Here is a 22,452-nt window from a genome sequence, read left to right on the forward strand (position 1 = left end):
TTTAGATTATCTTTCCCCTCACTTTTCCCTACTAGAGGAGGAAACCTACTAACTACATAAATAACTACAACTAGAGTCATTATAATATATTAATTCCCTTATTATTATCTATACGATTAAATGCTTATAAATGCTTAGGATTATCACCTTTTATCATAATATAAGCCCATCTATAACCCTATACTATATAGGCGCATATACCACGCCCCTGAATACGCTTATACCTATGCTAACAAATACTAAGTATAACTTTTTTAGCCTAATTAGTAAGTATTACTTAGGTATATAGTACTATTATTATTATTAACCTTTCTAAAGTAAGGTAGAAGTAAAAGAATTATAAAGGTATTTAAGGGCTATAAGTTATAGTTAAGTTAAACTAATAGAAGAAGTATTTAAAAAGTAAGTATAGTATTACTATACTACTTTTATTTATTTCTTCTAAGTTCCTTCTTTTTTAGTCTTTAGTAAGTACTTACTAAGTCCTTATTATAGAGGGTTCTATACCTTAGACCTATAGACCTTCCTATCTATTTAGCCTCTACTAGCTAAGCTATCCCTAAGCCCTCTAGCTAGGTATCTAGTCCCTTATATATAGTAGTATTATTAAGTTATAAAAGCTTTAATAACTTATTTAGTTTTAATATAATTAGCTTTACTATATATAGTACTACTAGCTTTATAATATATAATTAGTATTATTACTATTCTATTAATCTATTTAGCTAGGGTATATATTTAACTTTATATAAAGGTTTACTTATTAGTATAAATATATAGGGGTTTTATACTATTTTCTTTAATTAGTAGAAAGTATAAGTTAAAGTACCTATATAGTATTTATAGAATTATACCTATATATAGAGTTAATTTTATTATAGTCTTTTTATAGGGAGGCTATATTATAACTATAAACTTAATAATATAATATTTTATAAATATATATATTATACTTTTAGATATATTTAAACTTAAATTAATACTTATTATTATAAGAAGAGGGTTTCTTTAAGTAAAATTTAAATATAAGTAATATTATAATATAAGATCTAGTTTTTATATACCTATAGTAGTAAATAAATTTAAATATAGCTAAATTATTTCTTCTTAAAATAAAATATAATAAAGTTAATTCAACCTCTATTTTAAACATTATAGCGTTTAATACTAAAATTATTAATTTGAGAATAGGTTACTAAACATATAAGCTAGGTCAAGTTACTCAATTAAGGTGCTAGTTACTTAGGGTATTAATTTAAAGCTACTCTTTACACACCTACACCTACTTACGTAGACATAGCGTTAGCAAGTGATGGTTTACCGAACGGGCAATGGTCATAGCCATAATCGCGCTGCCTGTCGTATCATGAACGACCCAATCAAACCGCCATTGCCTGCTCTATTGTCGCCAAAGCCTCGGCGACAAGATGCGGCTTTACGGCCCGGACTCGCTGCATAGGCAATTGCCCGTCGTCGCCGCATTCATCCTACATATTTGCGTTCAATCGTCAGCTCAACGGTCGGCCATATCCAGTACTCACCCCGCGGACTCATGTGTGGGCGTTTGCGAATTTAAGACGATCAACTACATCACACACACTCTCCCACAGCAGTGTCTGAAAACCAGCTGGCCTGGAGAGAAAGCCGCAACAGACGGAATGGGACCCGGTTACGATGCCGCCGCGGGGAATCGAACAGCCGAGCTCAGCGCCGAACATGCGACAACTACGACAGATGCCGCCGCCAAGTCTTTGTTGAGCGGAACTTCGATGCCCCCGCCCACGGACATGACTAGCGACGAGGAACCAAGCCCAAGGCCCTTCATGTCATTCGAAGACTGGAAAGAAATGATGCTTCGCAAGGCCGGGCAGGATCCATCCGAGTTGAAAAGTCGCAGGACCTATGATCGAGGTGAAGATCATGATGGAGCAGCGAAGACCTCGGGGCTGGACAGTCTGGGTGACGATGGCGAGATCGATCTAAATTTCGATGTTGTCTCGGAGAAAATCAGCAACATTGCATCGGCGCCGCAAGCATTACCAACTGAGTCGGGAGCATCAGACCTCCAAGAACCGGTGCTCTACGACGATGGCAGGACCCAATACTATCGAAGCAAGGATGCTGGGAAGACCTGCAAAGAACGATTCTCGTACTCGTCATTTGATGCCGGCGCGACAGTTCTGAAGACCAACAAGGGTGCGAAGAATGCGAAAGCCATCTTAGTCGAAAACAAGGATTCCTATATGCTTTTAGAGTGTTCGGCGGAAAACAAATTCGTCATCGTGGAGCTGAGCGATGACATTTTGGTTGACACAGTGGTGCTTGCCAACTTTGAATTCTTTTCGAGCATGATCCGTCAGTTCCGAGTCAGTGTCAGCGACAGATATCCTGTTAAGGTCGACAAGTGGAAGGACCTTGGCACATTCGAGGCAAAGAACTCTCGAGACATACAGCCTTTCCTTGTACCCAATCCTCTGATCTGGGCAAAGTATGTCCGCGTTGAGTTCTTGAGCCACTATGGGAACGAGTACTATTGCCCGGTGTCTTTGCTACGAGTCCATGGCACTCGAATGTTGGAGTCCTGGAAGGACACCGAGACACCCGCCGACGAAGAGGATGTAGCTGATGAATCGCCAGAGGGCATTTCCGGCTCTGTAAGTAGCTCTGATACGACCGCCGACTTGGCAGCGTGGGATAGGACATCTCACTCCCCAACAAGCCATTCGGGCGAGACCATAACAGCTTGCGATCTTGACTACTCAATGGATCCTTTCCAGCCACTCAAACTGTTTAGATCCTCTGTTTGGGATAATTCCACTTGTCCGAAATCTACAAGGGGTCCCGTCGCGGGAATGACAGCGACGCCACCATCGACAGAAGCAAATCTTGCTGACACAGGGCCCAACGTTCAGAAGAAGTTGGCATCCGGAATCTCCAATGGGCACATGGGAGAAAACAAACCACCTGTCCACACAATCATCGGCGGCAATCAACCAGAGATTAGCCCCGAATCGACAGCAGCTTCGGCCTCTGCAACTTCTCACCAAATCAACACGCCGCCGGACCCCCGCCCAGCAGGAGCAGGGACTGAGGACATAAATGCTAGCTCTTCTCCGACCAAAGCAACGTCGCAGTCCAATGCTCAGTCTCGATCCAAGAACAACTCAACAGCAGCCCCTGCTTCTCCTACTGTGCAGGAGAGTTTTTTCAAGGCTGTCAGTAAGCGGCTGCAATTACTGGAAGCCAATGTGACTTTATCACTCAAGTACATCGAAGATCAATCACGTTCGCTGCAGGCGACCCAATATTTGACTGAAAGAAAACAGCTGTCCAGAATTGATTCTTTCTTGAACAGTCTGAATCATACTGTTCTCTCAGAGCTGCGGACGGTACGCCAGCAATACGACCAAATTTGGCAGTCGACGGTCATTGCACTGGAAAGTCAGCGGGAGCAATCACAGAGAGAAACCGTGGCGCTGAGCTCACGACTCAACATTCTTGCCGACGAGGTGGTGTTCCAGAAGCGAATGGCAATTGTACAGGCCATTCTCCTACTTTCTTGCCTTGTATTGGTCATTTTCTCGAGAGCCATGGCGCAACCCATCTTAACTGGCTCTTTTGATGCCTATCGATCCCCAAGCTTGAACCACCCCCTACCAGGCCTACCAACTGATCGCAATGTCGATAACTCTTTCGCCTCTCGATATGACAAGTTTGGGCGGCCTGTTGAATGCAGCGACGGCGGTCACTTCGATACTGGCCCATCTCTAACAGAAGCGCCAAATGAGCACCGTCAGCTACTCACGCCGACATCAGACATCGCACACGGTTCCTACATCGATGATGAGGCTGTGTCCGGCCCAGATCAGATGCCGGGGACAGATCATGTCCGAGATGAACAGTATCTCGGAAATGAGCTAGACATTGGTTACCAGTGCTCTTCTTCCAGCCACAGTACTCTTTCCACAGAGGAGGGAGGATTTGTTACAGATGAACCCTTGACAGCCCCGGACTCTCCCACCCGGGTTACAGAACGATGCCCACCAGCAATCTCGTCTTTGGAGACGCCCCCGATCGCAGTGCCGGATCTAAGGTTCCCGCCATCCAGTCGTGGAGTTGGTTCGCTGGCAACACGCAAGCCACTGCCTGCCCTGCCGGAGTACCCGCCTTAAACAGTACTGTGCTCTGGAAATGGAAGCCGAAAAACAATGCAGCCTGTAGGACTGCAAAGAAACAAGTGTCGGGTTCTAAGTCGGTCTAGGGATGAGAGTATCAGAGTAGACAGCCATGATATGTCTGCGGGCTCTAGCTAGTTATTAATGATTACACATGGTTGACGCTTCCAGAAAGCTCCTGTAATATAGCAAACAAAGCTGTGGGCCCACGCGTTCGGACAACCCAATTTCATGCTAATCTCCCGGACCAAGCGTCGTCCAAAGATCCTTCTTCGCTCACTGTTGGTGATACATGTATGAGTGCATATTGGTCTCGAAGTCGTGTTCCTCGAGGGCGGCCAGCCTTGTACCTCGGTCGTACTGCGAGCGTCTACGGCGTTGCTCGTCACGGAAATGCTGGCCAGCGTTGGGCGTGAAAAGACCTGAGTCTCGCGTGAGTATCTATAGCAATTCAAAAATCTTGTCTGTCTTACCGACGTGCTCTGCATTCTCGCAACTTCGCTTCATCTTGGACTGATTGTCTGGCTGGGGAAAGGGTTCTTCCTCTCCAGCAAGCTCTGGGATGGGACCGTTGGATGTGTAAAACAACTGCGTGATAATGAGCAGAACTTTCCATTTCAGCAGAATGCAGAGCCGTACCTTGGGACGATAGTGCGCTGCTTCAAGCATGACAGAGCTGTTTCTGAATTTCTGAACCAAGCAATCCTTGCCTTGGATGGCTTCACGTGTCTGATTAGCGGCTGGGTTCGACATTGCAACCCAGAGTCTGGATGACTCACTGGCGTAGGAGATCTCAGCGACCTTGTCGCTTTTGAAACAGTTCCATCTCTGGTTGCCCCTTGTGTTGACGAACTGTGGCTATATCAGCACTGCACCGCTGAGCTGTGGGGTATTCACTGACATCGATGATGTCCAGCGGCTGGATGATTTGTTAGCACTCGGTTTTCCCACAAGGTCAAAGAAACACTCACGTCTACGAAGTTGATGAACGCATATCCGACGCTGTGTTGATTTTGTGCTTAGTCTTTATATGATGAGAAGGGACGAGAGGGGGAACGTACTTGCAGTCATTCGCAAAGTCGATCCTCAGATACATGAAATCGTACTTTCCCCAGCTGGACTCGTCTACGATCCGCTTGAGCATGGCTTGATCAACCTTGTTGGGAATATTACGAAGCATGATCTGGACACAGTCAGCTTTGAAAGTCGGATTCATTTGGTCTACGTACAGTTGTGCGGACGTCCGTTCCTTCGCGGATGCGATTGACGTCGACATGGTTGTGATGGCTTGTAACGTTGTAGTACGGGGACCTGTTAATACGAGAGGCGTGCTGTCTTCGAGGCTCGGGTTTTGGGCTGCATGGCATCGATCCAGCCGTAGACAAACCTCGTGCTTGAGGCGAGAAGAGCGGACTAACAAACTGGTATCCAGCAGGACTCGACGTAGCTGGCGGCAACGACAAGCGAGGACCACCGTCAAGGAGGTATCCCATTCCCGGTTGAAATTGAGGCTGGCACAGGATCGGCCACATCGCAAAAGGGGGGACCTGGATTCCGAGAGGAGGGTACGTGGAGCCTGGTCCCATCATACTTGTCCCATGTGGCGACATGCCTATCTGCGTCGGGTTCTTGGACATGGCCAAAGCCTGGAAGGCGTTTGTCAGGTCCTGGCTAGGAAGAAGGGGGCCAGGAGCTTCGACGGGGCCATCCTGCTCCTCGTGTGTTGTCTGAAATACACCGCCAGTGTCAATGGAAGACAGAGTGATGTGTGCTCCCTTGCAGTCAAATCAGCGTCTGGTGCAGGTGCCGAGAGGAGAGCCTTCTAGAGGCCAGGAACTCAACGGCATACCTCGATGATTCTGTTGTCGAGCGAGACGACTGCAGACAAGGCTTCTGACGCATCGCTGAACTCTGCGACAGCCTTGTAAGTGTCCTCGTCGTGTAATTGCTGCGCGTGATAGGCCGAGAGATGGCCCTTTGCTTGTAGATGACGCTTGACAACTGCTTCAAAGCGGGATATGTCAAGGACTCCCGAAGGTGTGGCAATGGCCAGGATGGACACCCACGAGCCACACTTCACAGGGGTCTGTCCGGCGTGCTGCGTAAAGGTCAGGAAGATTGTTCTCGGGAGGAAGGGAGAAGCAGGATGATACCTCGGAAAAATGAGCTTCAGATATGTACTCCACCTCTAAGTCTGCCTGGACGCGGTGCAGATTGTCGTGGATCAGAACAGCATCACGTATATCACCGAAATGGACGATAGCCCTCCCACTCCGATGATGGATCTGCCTTGGCTCTTGAACCGAGAGACCTAAGCGTTGGAGCTTCTGGTTGGGTGTCAGTCGGTGTAAAATGACCTGTCGATATATCGACACTCACCGTGAAATACGACATAAGATCAGTTGCGTTCAGAGTCCGACTAGACGACCAAATACTGAGGTACTGTGACAGTTCGCCCTCTTCTTTTCGGCTAGGCGAGAATAGATTGCGGTTCCTGTGCCTGATACGATCAGGAGTCGCCACGGGGCCAACAAAAGGCTGAAAAGCTGAGGCTGTCGGCGAAAGCTTCTGAAGAGCAACATTCGACGTGGTAGTAATGAACGGGTCCTTGTCAGCATTGGAAATTCCCCCACCAAAGGCGATGGAATGAAACCTAGACGGCGTGGCGTCTGGGGAGTCTTGTCCGAGGGACTTGAGGAGACGAGACGATCTCGCAGAGCCCTCTTCTGGAGAGAAAGCCGTGAGTCTCGTGTCTGGAGTTCCCTTGAAGGACTCGGCTCCTCCAACAGAAGACCGCGGGGAAGACGGGTTGAAGACCACCGACTCGCGGTTGTGCGCCATGTTGCGTGCCGTGTCCCTGCTCTACGGCGCAAATCAAGGACAGTTAGAATGGAACTTTCCTGTCGGAGGAGAGGAAGGGTATACAAGAGAAGACAGAAGTAGTGAAGTCCCAATGACCACAGCCGGCAAGGGAGGGGGGTAGCTGAGGCAAAGGCTTGTCATCACGTACCTAATGGGAGAAACAAGGCTTTTGAATATCAAAGTTGATGCCGTTATTCCAGTCCTAGAGAACCAGTCAAACACCCACAGCATACACCGTAAGGTAGAGCTGTGACTGCAGATGGAATGGAGATCGAGAACACCGAGTTGTGTGGGCCTAAACTTGGGAATGAGTAAGGTAGGTCTCGCCGCCAGAAACGGCAGGACAAGACAGCTTTGGGTTGTTGGAGTGTTTGTCCTCGCTTGGCGAAATATCGAGGAACTGGACGGATGAGTATCTCAGAAGATGGGATGGCAAGAAAGAAGAAATGAGAGGAAAGGAGAGCGGAACAAAAAAATGAGACGGGAAGGTTGATGAGGTGAAGGAGAGGAAGGGCGCGCGAGGGCTGCTCGCAGGGTCGGCTGAGGGCGATGGGCTTTCCCGCTTCCTTCCTTTCTGTGAAAGATGCGTGCGTGGGATTAGAAGGCGCAGTGACCAACGAGAAAACCACAGCAAGTGCCGTTGGATTAGCGAAGGTACTGAGATAGAAGGCCTGTATGCGGCAGTCGCATTTCCTTCCTTCCTTCCCTGTGAAGATGATCTTTGCAGGATGGGTGGATTGCACCTCCCACGCCTACATCCTCCTACCTACCTATCTATCTTAGATAAGGTACCTTGCCTACCTGACTTACTCCGAGGAAGCGGTTGAAGAGTGACCATAATGTGCGCGGAGCTCAGCCTCTGTCGGAAGGCACTTTCCTTTCTCTACCTTCCCTACCACTCTTCCTCTGTCCTGTTTACAAGGATACGACCAGTTCCCGGCCGACCACAGCAGTCCAGACACATGCAGCCCACGTGATTATGTGATACACGATAGGCATACTTCCAGCTCCAAGATGGAAGAGACCAAAGCACCCAGTGCGCCATTTGTGTTTATAGTCAAGATGCTTGCTCAACCTTCTACCTTGCTGCCTTCTAATGTTAGCTGGTGCTGCTTCCCATACATGTGACTGATGTACTTCAGGATGCAGTTGTCTTTTGGTAGCCAAAGACTTATATTTTGATAAGATATTGTCAACATTATAGAGGGTGTTGATCTGGGCGGGGTTAACATAATGTTAGAGACTGGAGGGGCATACCAACACGAACGTCTGCTCCCATAGACCACACAACCGAGAGCACCCCTTATATACCTATGATTGTGGGTGCTTATGTTCCAGGATGTCCCATCTGAAGAATGCCCCATTGTCTACACTGGAGTTTGGAAGTACCTACCTTACCTAGGTAGGTATGTAAAGTCAGCTGGAGGTGTTCCCGGTTTTAGGCACCTGATGGCGGGTGCACTGTACCTGGTAGGTGGGGGCCGTAGTTAAAACGATGCAGCTCAGGGTGTGCACTTGCTTCCACCCCTGCACCTGCATTAGCGGAGGTCCACCAAAGAGCCTCAAACCGCTAACCCTCCATCACCACAACTTCCCCAGCATTTGATCTGGAGCCTATGCGAGCCAACCTTACTTAGACTTGCTCACGAACGTGTCTCAATCAACACCTTATCTCTGATTACACAGCTTTTGTTTTCCACGGAATCGCAGGTAACAAAAGGTGGCTCGACGGAAACGAAGAGATCAAAGGGACGCAGCCAGCCTGAGCACACCGGATAGCGACAAGGAGCCATCGACAGTACTGCTGGCTCCGATTAGCAGCCTGTGGACGAAGATGCCCCGTCGCCCGCAGACCTATGATGACTATGGTGCTGCTGTCCAGCAGGTTAGGCACCTTATTTTGAACCTCCAGCAGCATACCCTTCTACAATGCTGGCGATGCTGATTTATTAACAACCCTTAGATCATTCTGACTTCCACAGACTCGGACTTCCTGGACCAGCTTATCCCCGTGCTCAAAGACGCCTCCAACTCGAATCGAACGCCGTCACTCACCCAGAACCTCGCAAGATATGCCGAGGATAGAGAGTCTGATATCGAGCGAATCGGCTTGACGAAGCATGAGGAATTTCTAGGTTCCGTCAACCAGCTGCAAACTGTCCGCGAAGGTACCGTCGCTTTGACGGCCGAGATCCTTAGGCTAAATCAGTCTATCCAAGCAAGCACCGAAAAGCTCGCGAACCAAAAGCAAGCCCTCGTCGACACGCGTGCTGTGCGCCAGAACATCGCCGATGCTTCCGAAGCCCTCAAAGAATCTCTGAAGATACTGCACGCTGTCAACCATGCCCACGATCTGATCCGCAAGAAGAAGTACTACGCCGCACTCAAGTCCCTCGATGACCTGCAAAACGAGCATCTCATACCGACCATTCAGAATAAGTACGCAACTCAGCATAGACTTGCCGACGTAATCCAGAAGTCCATTCCGGCATCGCAGAAGATCATCTCGGAAGCTGTGATGGCGGATCTGAATACCTGGCTCTTCCGAATCCGCGAAACTTCGCAGTTCCTCGGCGAGGTTGCATTCTACCATACCGAACTTAGGAGAGCGAGACAAAGAGAACGTGTTGAGCAAGACGGATACCTTACCAAATTCAAGCTTAACTCCTCCATTGAGCTCGTCTTTGATGAAAGTGAAGAGTTTGACGTGTTGGACAATGAGGAGCTGCAGGTCGACTTCACGCCTCTATTCGAATGCCTCCACATCCACGACGCCCTCGGACAGAACGAGAAATTCCGAGCAGAATACGCTACTACCCGCAGGCAACAGAAGGATCTTTTGTTGCCTAGTACCGTTGGACTAGTAGCAGACGATGAAACCTCACTCAGCAGTTTGCTCGAGGGCATCGCAGGCTTCGCCATCATTGAAAAGGCCACAATGCGCCGGGCTCCTCATCTGCGGTCCGCTATCGACGTGAGTAGGAGGAAGCGACACTGCTGCGCCTCAAGTTGCTGAAATACCACAGGTGGACGAGCTATGGGACTCGATGTGTCACACCGCCATCACTCTGACTTCGCAAGCCCTGAACGAAGTTAGCAATGCCGAGATCCTCCTCAAAATCAAGGGTGTCATAGCTTTGTTCATCCAAACCATGGAGGTACTTTTCCCGCTCTGTTGGTATGATGGGGTTCCGTTAATGCTGAGGCAAATCTAGGGATGGGGCTATTCCGTATCTATGCTCGACAACTTCCTCCTCAAACTTTTCGACAAGTATGCCGAGCTTTTGAAGCGCCGTTTCAGCGAAGACTTCCAAGAGGTAAGCGCCGATGTCCCCCTTGTAGGGAATAGTTCGTAGCTGACGATTTTAGATCGTCTCAACAGACGACTACATGCCTATGGCAATCAATACGCGCGAGGAGTACGAGAAGGTGGTAAATGTCAGCTGGTTCTCCCAAGAAAAGACCCTGGAAGAGCTCAGGTAAGCCCATCCCTCACGATAGTTATGCCTCATTATTCTAATGCTTGTCTAGCTTCCCATGCGTACTGCCCTTTTCCCAAATGTACCCCTTGTGCTGCATTGATATCCGGAACTTCTTGAACCAGTTCTACTTCTTTTCCGACGATCATTTCCAGCACCCCAATGTCATTGACGAGACACTCCGCAAGGTACGATCTTCATTCACGTGACTCTGGAGAGTTGGCAACTAATCGCGCCCACTGTAGTCACTCGACGAGTTATTGACAGAGAAAGTGTGCAAGTCCCTCGTTGAAAGACTAAGCTCGCAATATCTGGGCCAAATTGTGCAAATATTGATCAATTTGGAGCACTTTGAGGCAGCATGCCAGGAACTGGAGCAGCTGCTCATCAGAGCAAGGTCATCGACATCGGCTGGTGGCCCCGTTACACTGGTGGCCACAGAAGAATTTCGGAACAATAAGAAGACTGCCGAGAAGCGCATATTCGAGCTCGTCAATTCCAAGATCGATGACCTCGTGGATACTGCGGAGTACGACTGGTATGTGATGCTGTTGCTGCTCTTGGGGAACATGGCTGCAGTAGTTCATTTCTATTCGCTCTCAAAACTAACAATACGTCGCAGGATGGCAACAACTACATCCCCCGACCCAAGCAGTTACATGCAGACCATGACACGATACCTTTCCAATATTATGAACTCGACGCTTTTGGGCTTGCCACGGGAGATCAAGGAACTTATCTATTTTGATGCTCTCAGTCATGCTGCCAACAAGATTCTAGTACGTCGACTGATGCTCCGCAGCGTTGCTGTTCCCTGTTTCCAGGCTTACCCAAAACCCCACAGGCACTGCCGTTGTCTCCCGACGTCAAACATATCAACACCAATGCAGTAGCTGCACTCGCAAAAGATGTCCAGTATCTAACAGAGTTTGTCGAAAGTCTGGAGAATGGAGCGATGCTTCGAGAGAATCTGGACGAGCTCCAACAAACCGTGAACTTGATGCAGTCCGACAATCATGACGAGTTCTTTGACATTTCCATCCGGAACAAGAAATTTGGACGTGTAGACGCCATGAATGGGCCAATTCTTCTAGAGAAGTATGTACTTCGACTCTCATGAGGCAACTCGAATCAGAGTCTCAACTGACATTTATGCAGACTTACGTCGAACGCTCAGGGCCCTACTCGGAGTGCCCCTCTCGCCAACTTCTCATCACGATTTGGCATCATGAAATGAGTCGCGAATTCTCGGAGACTACAATGTACACGAACCACGCTCAGGATCATCGGTGGACTGGCATACCTACCATGCACAGATTGCCAGCTGTGTGACCTTTTTCTTTTCTGACTGAAGCAACTGAAAATTTCTATCCTCAGGGCGTCATTAGACTGGCATATATGTAGGGCGTGCTTCATCAACCGTGCCCGGGTACAAAACCTTGACGAAGGAACGCCATTTACCAACGTGTCAGATGTTTCCATCGTCAACCCTTATGGTCGCCGGAAAGCCTCGAACGCCACGACGCCAGCATTAAAGCCACAAGGGAAAAAAGAAAAAGAAAAAAAGGGGAGATAACCGAAAGCGGCCTTCCCTCACCGACCAATCGCCTTTCTGATTCATGCGGGCCTCGAAACGACGTAGAGATCCGGCTTTCCTGTACGCCTTTCCATGTTCAAGTCGGTTCGCCACTATTCAAACTCCTCCGACGACATGGGCGGCTGCAGGACTTGTCAGTATCTCGATTTTACAGCTGGCGTTTTCCTTCGGTTAACTAACCTGCTGAGGTTGCATGGTGCCGTATCCGTACATTCCCTCAATTTCGCCGTACATACCTTGCTGCGCCTGACCATATGGCGCAGACGGCCCAGGTTGTACTTGGCCAGGATACATGTTGGGGTTCTGGCGATAGTCCTGATCGGGGCCAAGAGCATGTCCGGCGAGTCCGTAGTCGGTCGTTGCCATAGGATGAGACGAGGAGGAGTGATTGGCAGCTTGTGGAATAGCGCCGTGTTGGCCTGGTATCTGGGAAGCTGCCTGCGCCGGCACGCCCTGGCCAGCAGGGGCAGCCTGGCCTGCAGTCCGTTTGGCATGAGAAGAGGCTTCCTCTCGAGGAACTATGTCAATCAGGAAATCGAACATGTCTGACTTGGCCAAGGCAGATGCAATATCAGATCGCTGCAGGGTTCTTCGCTTGTTCTCTTCGGCGTGAATCCAGGCACGCATTGTCAACTCGGTGATGAAAATATCGCAGCCCTTGGCGAAGAGAATGGGTGCTTCTGCGGATATCATCTTGACCTCAGGATCGGCCTTCATGACCTTCTTTATCCGCGCCAAAGGCAGCTGGTGCAGCTTGTAGTCATGGTTGTCGCTTTCCAGGTGGTTAATGGTCTGCTGCCAGTAAGTCGTCAGGATGTCTTTGTACTGGCCCGTCAGGCCTTGGTGGACCTGTTGCGATGGAGGCGCATGTCAGCAGGTTAAGTAAGAGGGCTACTGTCGAGATTGATGGGCACGCACATTAGCCCATGGCCCGGTATACAGTTCGGCGGGAGCAAAGCCCTGGGCAGAGAGCTGTTCATATTGTCAGAGGTGACCGAATCATCAGAAGCTAACCAGCGCCAAGCACCGCGACCGGTGGTTGCATAGATGGCATGCCCGCTGGATAATTGTTTGGAGTGAAATACGAACCGCAGCACTTGCACCTAGTAGCAGAGCAGAAGTCAGCAGTGGCAACAATAAATGCTACGAGCGACAGCGACGGGGATGCTTTGCGCAGGCACACGCGGGCTTGACGCGTTTGAAATGCGCGAAGAGCTGCCTTACCGTAGTGACCTCCATGAGACGTGTCGTAAACAGGCTGGGCACGGCCTTGCTGCGCGTGAGAGCCGGATTGGTTTTGAGGGTCCATTTCGATCTATGTGCAGATGATTATTGTAGAGGTTGGGATTGTTGATGCGTCGCTGTATGGTGTGAATAGCGCGGGCACCACGATTGTTGACTAGGGACGGAAGCTTGGTTGTACGGAAGACCCGAGGACGTAATCGGCACGAAGTGAAGCGAGGCGTGTGGCTAGGCTGAGATTGGAGTGGAAGATAAACTGCTTGGTGCGTGGGGTTCCGATGGCTGGCATTTGTACTGGCTTTGTAGCGCACACATGGGCGCTGTATGCCTGGCGACTTGCATGCTGGGGCGGTTCGTCTGACGTGCCACCTCCGACCTACCTAATGTGGTCGGGCGGGCATCTTACCGAGGAACAACCATTCCATCGGCAGCTTCAGGTAGCGATGGTTGTCGATTTGCTTGAACAACCTCTCTATGTAGCCAGCCCAGCGTCCTCTTATTGCTTTGATCAGGTACCTACAGCTGTGCAGCATCATTCAAGGCGTTGTGACGCTAGCCAGCAGCTCAAGAGTGACGTGGCTTGGAGCCGTATGGTGTGTTACACTGCGCCTGATAGATACCTAAGGCATTGTGGTACTTGGTTCGACAATGTACAGGTACTATCAGCTAGCGAAACCGCAGGCGCATCATTGTTTGTACTATCTGCCTGATGTTGCTTTACTACGAGGTCACAGTGTCGTCCAGTGGTGGTCTGAGAGTGTGAACCTGAAGCTTGGTTCATGTCAAAGCCTTTACCTCTGTAGAGTATCTTATGAGAGAATAATTCAGACAGTAATAGCTCTACTACCTTTACGAATTCTTTAATCAACGTTTCTTACCCCCCTCGCCTAGGCTCAATCGCGGCTGATTTCTTCCCGGTTACATTACGTAATACAACGAGAGGTTCGTCCCCGTCCAAGGTACCTTTCCTGATCATATGCCCCACTTAGCCCCAATTTTTATTAGGAAGCTCCATTTGAGGAAAAAAAAATCTTTTGCACATCGCTAATCCGTCCTTCCTTTCGATTGCTCGCTGAGCTTTTTTTCGACTCAATCAGTTCAATTGTACTTCACCGCTATGCCGGAGTTGTGCGATGAGCGTCTTGACGAACTCTTGAAACAAGCGGCCAGCCGGCTAGTGACGAAGAAGTCGTCACAGCCGAAGGATTGCAGCTTGATCGCGGTCGCTTCAACCGAGCCAACCGCGGAGCACCAGGGCCAGCCAACGGTACGAGACCAGAAGAGCCTCACGCTTCGCGATCCTAGGCCGACAGAAGAGAAGGTACGTTTTTCGCAATTTTCACCCTCATTTCGCCCCAACATCTCGTGATGAGAAGCAATCCTTGCTTATTCTGTTGATGTTGTGTCGGCATCCGTCTTGGACTGCCGCGCCACGCCCAAATGATACTCCTATTTCATAGTTACTCTGAAGCGAAACTCGCCCTGGTGTTTACTGTCTCTGTTGGTCTTTTAACCTAGTACAGCAAAGCTGACGCGTCTTCTCAGAATCTTGACACCGCTGGCCCTCGCTGGTTTGGCATCCCTAAGACGGACCTCAATGATCCAGAACTCAAGCGGGATTTACAAATTCTGCATATGAGAGGAACTGCCATTGACCCGAAGCGACACTACAAGAAAGAGTCTCTGAAGGCCAAAGTGCCTCGTTATGCTCACGTTGGACGTATCGTCGAAGGGCCGACCGAGTTGTACAGCGCACGCCTGACCCGCAAGGAGAGAAAGCAGACACTAGTAGATGAATTGTTGAGTGCTGAAAAGGCCTATGGCAAGTTCAGGTCTAAGTACGAGAGCATCCAGCAGAAGAAAGCAAGCGGCAAGAAGGCCTTCTACAAGAAATTGGTAGAACGACGTCGCCGTGGCAGACAGTAAAAAATAAAGAAAGGATTCTCGAGACCTAGATTCGTCAATATGTCTCTGACGCCGTGATTTCGAGCCTATTGACCCGGTGCTTTTCGTCGAAGAAGTTGGCCGTTATTCCGGCGCAGGTGATTCACCATAGAGGGGAACCATGTGAGAAAAATAAAATAAAATTGCAATATGGCGTAAACCCTTTAGTCCTATAATCTTAGCTACGCGCGGATAGTGTGATTTTCATTATGCGTCTGCGCGTCTTAGGCTGTGCTCTTATATGAATAATATATGGAACCCGAAATTTATCGATTTCTTTGCCGTTCATGGTCTCCTCGTCGGCAGGTCCTCTGATCCCATCTGGTTACCCGTGCAGCGACAAAATGCGCGTAACATCGCTATTGCGGCCAACAACCCGCTTTCTGGCGCGGTCAACACCACAGGTGCGTTCCCATCTTTGTCAATAGGTGTCCTTGGGTGGCTTTGGAGAGTCGTTTTTTTATAGCTTACATTCCATTTCCAATCCAGGCCGTCATCCAGCGACCGCCATTGCCGCGATTTCTTGCCACTGGAGCACCCATCGCCGAAAAGGGCATTGACACGCCCATCGACCAGGTCCCCTCTGCAGAAGCTCGCGAAAGAGTGTCAACTACCAGAGAGGCCCTCCCCAATCCCCAACAAGGGTAAGTTAATGACCTATTGAGGACGACATCCCGAGCGAGCCACCCGACTGCGGACATTTAACGTTTCGTCAGAAAGTCACCGAAATTACGATTCCCACGAAGTGTTCAGGCGCTCTATCTTCAGCCCTTGAGATGCGAAGCTGAATACGGCATTCCCTCATGCGACCTGCAGCTACGTTCTTTCAGTATAAGAAACCTCGAGTTCTTCGTCGATTTCGCCCTTCGCGCAGCATACTATCTTAAGCTTCCAGCTTTTGGTCCAGTACCGCTACCTCGCATTACTGAACGTTGGACAGTCCCTCGCAGTAGTTTCATTTTCAAGAAGTCTCAAGAAAACTTCGAACGCATCACTCTACGTCGCCTCATCCAGATTCGCGATGGCAACCCGGAGACGGTGCAGCTGTGGCTGGCTTTTCTCCAAAAACACGCATACTATGGCATTGGTATGAAGGCCAACCTTTGGGACTTTGGCAAGCTAGGTAGGATCTCGCGTGAGACGTCTACTTGTGCAAACGTTGACGTTCTTCAATCAGGCGTAGGAAAGCCGATGGATACCATCTCCGAAGACGCACATGAGGCTATCGAACCGAAGTGGGAACAACTGAGCCAGCTCAGAAGTCTGGATACGGTCGAGAAAGTTGAGGAGTTCTTGGCGACCTCGAGGTTTACTACCGACAGTGGTAAGCGGGCGGAAGGACAGCGCCGCTTCGTAAAGGAACAGTTCAAAAGAGAAAGGATGACGAAGAGAAAAGAAGCCGAGTGAGCACCATCTCGGCGGAACTCGGGTCTAGCCCAAGGCGCCTTGCTTTGCTGGCTAGCGCCCAGCAAGGCTAGGACAGCAGTAAATCAGGAGGCAGCACAATTGCCTTCTACTTTTTCAGACTATTGCGCGTCAGCCTGTACCCGAGTTTCGGACGGCATGAGCCTTTGTATATGTATGCTGGGCTAAACATTGGGGGTTCCTGGTGAAGGCTGAGGACATTCTGCTGTACTACTATTAGTGTGCCCGTTACAACAGTTCAGTTCGCAAGCAGGCTCACCCAGTGGCGCCGTATAGCGAAGGTGATAAGCATTTGCTGTGTCTTTTTTGCCCGGCGGAGCAACTCGCAGACATGGTAACCCCGGTACAACAATATATTCGAGTATCCGTCGTTTCTCATCAAATTTGGCCGGAGGTCGTAGCATGCCTTTTGCTCCAGGGTATTACAGCCACTTCCGACATTACACGATATCACCACTTCCGTTCTCAATGTGGCGGCAGGCAAGATCGGGAGCCCGTCAACTTGTGGTCGGCGTGCGCGAATTTCGACGTGCCTCGTCGACGAGCCAACAGAAGGTTGTCTTCTCTGGGATTCAACCCACAGGAACGCCACACCTGGGTAACTATGTTGGTGCCATCCGCCAATGGGTTAACCTCCAAAGCGAACCAGCAGATCAATGTAAACTGATTTACTCTGTCGTCGACCTCCACGCCATCACCAGGAACCAACAAGCAAAGCAGCTCAGACAATGGAAGAGGGAAACACTAGCCGCCTTGATCGCCGTCGGCATTGATCCCGAACGTTCCACATTGTTCTATCAGTCTTCGGTAATAAAAACCGCATCGTCACTTCGTTGCTGGATCGAATTCTCAGCACGAACAATGTCGCTGACGGTATCGCTGTTCCCTAGGTTGCGGCCCATACAGAACTCATGTGGATCTTGAGCTGCACAGCTTCCATGGGTTACCTTTCGCGCATGACGCAGTGGAAGGTCGGTGATATCAATGTCCAGTTCTCTTCAGCAACAGAAGTTCTAACGACATACCCGCAACAGAGCAAATTGTCTTTATCCTCTGATGCAACAATTCTCGACGAGAGTGCCAAAGCATCATTGAAACTCGGCTTGTTTTCTTACCCTGTTTTACAAGCTGCCGACATTCTTGTTCACAGGTTCGTTAGATGTCTCATTATCCGACCCAGGAGAAAAAGTAAGAAGGCAAATGTATTAAGTCGATAATATAGGGCAACTCATGTCCCCGTCGGTGACGACCAAAGGCAGCATCTAGAGTTTGCTCGGGAATGTGCCAACAACTTCAACCATACCTTCGGCTCGCACCTTGTGCCACCTGAAACCATCACTCGTAAGTCTCACTATCCCATAAAAGGCGCGAAAGGTCTTTGACTTTGATCCTTCAAGCGCCTACTCGCCGGGTTATGTCATTACAACATCCGGCCGAGAAGATGTCAAAATCGGCGAAAGATTCCAGGTCACGCATTGTTATCACAGACCGGCCAGAAGAGATCCACAAGAAGGTGATGAGCGCCTTGACAGATTCATCAAATGTGGTCTCTTACGACCCCCGTGAACGCCCGGGTGTGTCAAACTTATTGGAAATCTTGTCCGTTTTCGATGGCAAGGGACGGACCCCATCCCACCTAGCCCAAGAATACTCTCAAGCTTCTTTGAAGGACCTCAAGCAGGCTGTTTCTGAAGCTGTCATCCGTGGTCTATCCGGGTTTCGAGAAAGATACTTAGACCTTATCTCGGCTGATGAGGGAAGGTACCTTGACTCCGTTGAGGCTCGAGGAGCGGAGAGGGCCCGTCAAAGTGCGGAAGAGACCATGGTTATTGTCAGAGAAGCCACAGGCCTGTAGGCTGACGTCTGGGCATTTTCGGATGTGGTCTTTTTGTATCAACGTGTACAGAATGGTCCCGCGGGTAGAATTCTGTTATTTGTAGGGATTCAGCACTTGTAAATATTGTATCCGTGACGAACTCAGATTCCCGCTCATTTCAAGCTGCGCTCGTGGATCGCAAAAGCCCGGCATACTGCAAGGTTTCCAGTCCATTTGCCGGCCCGCAGAAACCTGGATGTACTAGACCGTGGGATCAAGACGCGTAGGTGAATTTGGATCCTCTTGAGGCTAGCCACAACTCTCGAACCACCTGTGCTGTCCCTCTTGCGCCTCTTAGGCTATCATTCAATCATACGGAGTTAGTGATTATGATTCATCCGCAGAGATACGTTGTCAAAGAACAGTACTGACTTGATAATCTTTTTCAGGAAAACAGCCTTCTCCTCACTCGAAATGTGCTGGCCGGGAAAAGAAGGGTCGAACAAGGCTTGCTCGAGCCAAGCGCGGGCCTTTACCTGATTGCTGACCATCCTTTTCAAGGGTTCGCCGAGCCTATCCAGCTCACTCCTCGAGGCGTTGCCGCCAATATTTTGAACAATAGACTGTGCAATCATCGGCCCCAGTTGAGCAACGGCGTGGTCAATTGTCGCTTGCGCTCCCTTATCAGGATCCTTGAGCGACACAAACGTAGCCTGGATGACACATTAGTAACTCATCATAGAAACCATGGCTGAGAACATGCCCAAAAATCGGCGGCAGCAGCCTTTGGTAGAGGCTCTCGCCCGTCCAGCACCCTCAACGCATACACGAAGAAGTATTCAGCTAGCGGGAGACATTCGGGCCGAAATAGCGCAGTCGGCTCGCGAGATACGAGGCGATTCGTGAACTCGATGCCGTTTTGCGCCAGTTCTGTGTCATTCTCTGGTTCTGTAAAGTTTGCTTCCTTAGTGCTGCGTCTGGGGTTTGGAACTGTTGACTTACCCGGCAGTTGCTGCAAAAGACCTATGACCCATCTGAGTAATTTGGTTCTAATGTCCTCCACGTCGTTTCTTTTCAAGTTTCTCAGAGAACTCAGAAAAGAGCAGGCAGTGCTCACAAACAACCCAATACGAGGCACATCGGACGCTTGCTGAGCCAAGTAGTCACAAATAAGCTGCGGTGGGAACACGAAAGGCCCAGTCTCTGACTCTGAAAACCCTGTCTTGAAGATATTGCAGATGCTCTCAGCCACTTCTCCGCTTCGTGGAAAAGAGGCTTGAAGCTCAACAACCACAGACATAATTCTAGACTGTATCTGGCCAAGTCTGGAGCCCTGGTCGACAAAGGTGTGTTCCCTTTCGCTGTCCAGGTCCAGAGGTAGATCTCCAGGTGCCTGAAGACCTTTGCCGATGCTGATGAGACCCCTCAACGACTTCAGGGCAATGTGTAGCGGGAACTCTGATAACTCAGAGAGGGCCGAACAACGATGAGTGTCGCACTCGCCCTGGACCTCAGGCGAGCCCAGGGGCATCGATAGCAGGTGTATTGCCCTGCGGGCATCATATTCGACAAATGAGAGAAGAACCTCTAAGCGATCGAGTCTTTCGTCATCAGGTGACACGGCTTGTATGACGGCAGCTATGGCACCTAATATTCGCTCGCTAGCCAGACAGTCTAGCTGACCCTGTGAGGCAATAGACTGGTACTGCCCCAAGAACGCACTCGCCTCAGGCGCCAGAACAGATCGAGAGGAGAAGCACAGCCTCTGAATGGACCTCGCAGCAGACCCTGCCAGGTGAGGATCATTCAGAACAGAGAAAAGTAACGTCAAAGCGGCCGGGAGACTTTGGGATTCTCGCTCGAAGTAATCAGAATATCGCTCAATCAAAGATATACACGTCTGACGAGTGCGCCCTGGCATGATTTCTCGCGATGCCTGGAGAAGTTCAAAGAGAGGCGAGGAAAAAACGGCTCGGAGAGTGTCGTCACATCCGGCGTCTCCGGAGACACATTCGGCCAAAGATCCGAGACAGAAGGCGGCTGCCTCGAGATCTGGCCAGGAGTTGGGCGACATAGACTGCAGCGTTAAGTTTGCAAAGGTTGAAATCAAGGGCGGGCCAGTCACGGTGAATGTTGACTGCAGAAGGTCTGCAACATCCTTCCTTGCATCGCCAAAGCCTGCCCGATCCGCTGAATCCCAGCTAGCTAGCACACTAGGTGGCGGATATGCCACTCGTCGCCAAATAGTCGACACAGCCTCGAGCACGTGAGAAGTGGCTGAGGACACCCAGGCTTTTGAATCCGAGTCCGAATAGATGCAGTCCGTCAAGGTCTCCACGTATGTAGACCAGAACTCCAGGGCGGGAACGAATATCTTGTCTTCGCTTACAGGATAACCCTGGGCAGACAGCAGACCTCGAAGGCGTGCCAGGAAGTTTGATGACCGGTTGTCCACACTGTGAATGAGACTCTGAACCTTGGAGTCACCCAGCGAGATCATAAGCTGGCCGTACTGAATCGAGTCGAAGTCAAAGTCGCCTTTAACTAGACGGCGGTATCTTTCATCAGACCACTGCGTTTCAAAAAGGGAAAACAGGGACTCGTAGTGGCTCTCGGTCAAGAAAACCGAGTAATTAGACAGAACGTCGGCAAGTAATTCCACCGCAACTTCATACAAATCTTCATCGCCTAGGGCCACGATCGTAGGCTGTATCAAAGTGCGGAGAGAGGCAACTAGCTCGTCATTTTGCGAGGACACTCGCTGAGAGAACCAGACCCATGACTGCAAAAACAGTGAGCAAACTACCTTATTGAAGACCACCGCGTGTGTGAGAAGAGCCGAAATACGCACCTGCAGACAAGTCATGGAATCTCGGCGAATGCTGCTATCCGCAGGATCAGCGAACGCGCCGTGACTGAGCACATAAGACATCAACGCCAAGGCATCTGGGGCGTTGCTCATCAGGGATTTATATAAGCCCGAACTGCAAAAATGTGAGTCGAAGGTTTCCCTTAAGCGGATGGGGGGCGTGGTACTGTTTGGCTGAGTTCATCTCAACCTTAGATGACTCGTCAACTAAGGTACCCGAAAACCACAAAGCAGCTTGCAGTTTGCGCGGGTGAAGATTTTGGAGCAGACCCGACAAACCCGACGTCGGGCTGATACGCTCTTGTGACAAATGAGCACCTTCTGACAAGGACCAGCAGAGATGACGAATGCAAGATTCCCAACGAGTTGGAAAGTGCAGGAAGAAAGTGACAAGTGCCGACGATAGCTTTCTGATGACCAAAGCACCAGATCCGTCGTCGAGTGATTTGACAAACCAACCGACAAGATTCTGCAACAGTTCGGACGCATCATCGCTGGCTAAAGACGAGCTATTTGATTCTGCCATTAGCACAATATACATGCCTTTTAGAGGTCAGGGGAATGGGGATGTACCTCTCAGTATTCAACTTGACGATGAGGGTGAGGGCGCCAAAGAACTTGACTTTGTCGTCGTTATGGCTCAAGAGATCACGAGCAATCCACCAGCCGGAAGGTGATCTTTGCAGACGGTGCAATACTTCCTGTATGCGGGTAATGGTCTCGGGGGGTGCTGGCTCATAAAGAGCGAGAACAAGCTTGTAATCATTAGCAATAGGTAAAGGAATACTGATGGTGTGACACTTCGCTTACGGCTTCCGCCTCCTGGATGGTTGTTGGTAGCCGTCCGTCCATGGCAGCAAGATTGGAACAGAGCTCAAACAACTGCGTGGGATGTTTTCATGTTGATACCTAGGGCAGGACTGAGTGTGTTGAAGCTAACAAAGGTGAGGTTGGTTCGGCAGTGATGAGCCTAATTATGATAATGGGTGGGGTTTGGTCAAAATTTGGCAGTCTCTGGAATTGTGTTACACGAATTCCTTTCC

General features: G+C 49.8%; 6 protein-coding genes and 2 pseudogenes across 8 annotated transcripts; 5 read left to right on the top strand and 3 right to left on the bottom strand.

Moving 5' to 3' along the window:
- Positions 1-1,658: 1,658 nt before the first annotated feature.
- GCG54_00015730 (uncharacterized protein) lies at positions 1,659-4,172 on the top strand (the record flags this gene model as incomplete). The annotated part of the gene is made up of 1 exon (XM_045415500.1): positions 1,659-4,172. The coding sequence occupies one exon, from the start codon at positions 1,659-1,661 to the stop codon at positions 4,170-4,172; it is 2,514 nt and encodes an 837-aa protein (XP_045256105.1).
- Positions 4,173-4,451: 279 nt separating this feature from the next.
- Positions 4,452-7,016, bottom strand: GCG54_00015731 (Meiosis protein mei2; the record flags this gene model as incomplete). The annotated part of the gene is made up of 9 exons (XM_045415501.1): positions 4,452-4,597; positions 4,649-5,027; positions 5,077-5,094; positions 5,147-5,177; positions 5,237-5,358; positions 5,405-5,950; positions 6,025-6,273; positions 6,329-6,502; positions 6,555-7,016. 9 exons carry the CDS (start codon positions 7,014-7,016, stop codon positions 4,452-4,454), a joined length of 2,127 nt encoding a protein of 708 aa, XP_045256106.1.
- A 1,855-nt stretch (positions 7,017-8,871) lies between these two features.
- Positions 8,872-11,848, top strand: GCG54_00015732 (Exocyst complex component 6; the record flags this gene model as incomplete). The annotated part of the gene is made up of 10 exons (XM_045415502.1): positions 8,872-8,922; positions 9,001-10,011; positions 10,064-10,195; positions 10,253-10,354; positions 10,407-10,516; positions 10,569-10,704; positions 10,762-11,054; positions 11,139-11,295; positions 11,361-11,618; positions 11,675-11,848. 10 exons carry the CDS (start codon positions 8,872-8,874, stop codon positions 11,846-11,848), a joined length of 2,424 nt encoding a protein of 807 aa, XP_045256107.1.
- A 357-nt stretch (positions 11,849-12,205) lies between these two features.
- On the bottom strand, positions 12,206-13,422 carry GCG54_00015733 (Transcriptional activator HAP5; the record flags this gene model as incomplete). Its single annotated transcript, XM_045415503.1, has 5 exons — positions 12,206-12,235; positions 12,294-12,962; positions 13,032-13,085; positions 13,203-13,216; positions 13,338-13,422. 5 exons carry the CDS (start codon positions 13,420-13,422, stop codon positions 12,206-12,208), a joined length of 852 nt encoding a protein of 283 aa, XP_045256108.1.
- A 1,050-nt stretch (positions 13,423-14,472) lies between these two features.
- On the top strand, positions 14,473-15,281 carry GCG54_00015734 (rRNA-processing protein fcf2; the record flags this gene model as incomplete). Its single annotated transcript, XM_045415504.1, has 2 exons — positions 14,473-14,676; positions 14,901-15,281. The coding sequence occupies 2 exons, from the start codon at positions 14,473-14,475 to the stop codon at positions 15,279-15,281; spliced, it is 585 nt and encodes a 194-aa protein (XP_045256109.1).
- Positions 15,282-15,643: 362 nt separating this feature from the next.
- Positions 15,644-17,648, top strand: GCG54_00015735 (annotated as a pseudogene). Its single transcript has 5 exons — positions 15,644-15,703; positions 15,789-15,943; positions 16,016-16,422; positions 16,483-16,702; positions 17,205-17,648. Coding segments are annotated over exons 1-5 (1,286 nt in total).
- Positions 17,649-17,662: 14 nt separating this feature from the next.
- Positions 17,663-18,579, top strand: GCG54_00015736 (annotated as a pseudogene). The gene is made up of 2 exons: positions 17,663-17,874; positions 17,947-18,579. Coding segments are annotated over exons 1-2 (845 nt in total).
- Positions 18,580-18,920: 341 nt separating this feature from the next.
- On the bottom strand, positions 18,921-22,261 carry GCG54_00015737 (Importin beta-like protein; the record flags this gene model as incomplete). The annotated part of the gene is made up of 5 exons (XM_045415505.1): positions 18,921-19,253; positions 19,355-19,482; positions 19,543-21,322; positions 21,949-22,164; positions 22,220-22,261. The coding sequence occupies 5 exons, from the start codon at positions 22,259-22,261 to the stop codon at positions 18,921-18,923; spliced, it is 2,499 nt and encodes an 832-aa protein (XP_045256110.1).
- Between the last annotated feature and the right edge of the window lie 191 nt (positions 22,262-22,452).

This window comes from Colletotrichum gloeosporioides, assembly GCF_011800055.1.
Source record: "Colletotrichum gloeosporioides strain Lc1 chromosome Unknown consensus_121, whole genome shotgun sequence".
Lineage (NCBI taxonomy): Eukaryota > Fungi > Ascomycota > Sordariomycetes > Glomerellales > Glomerellaceae > Colletotrichum > Colletotrichum gloeosporioides.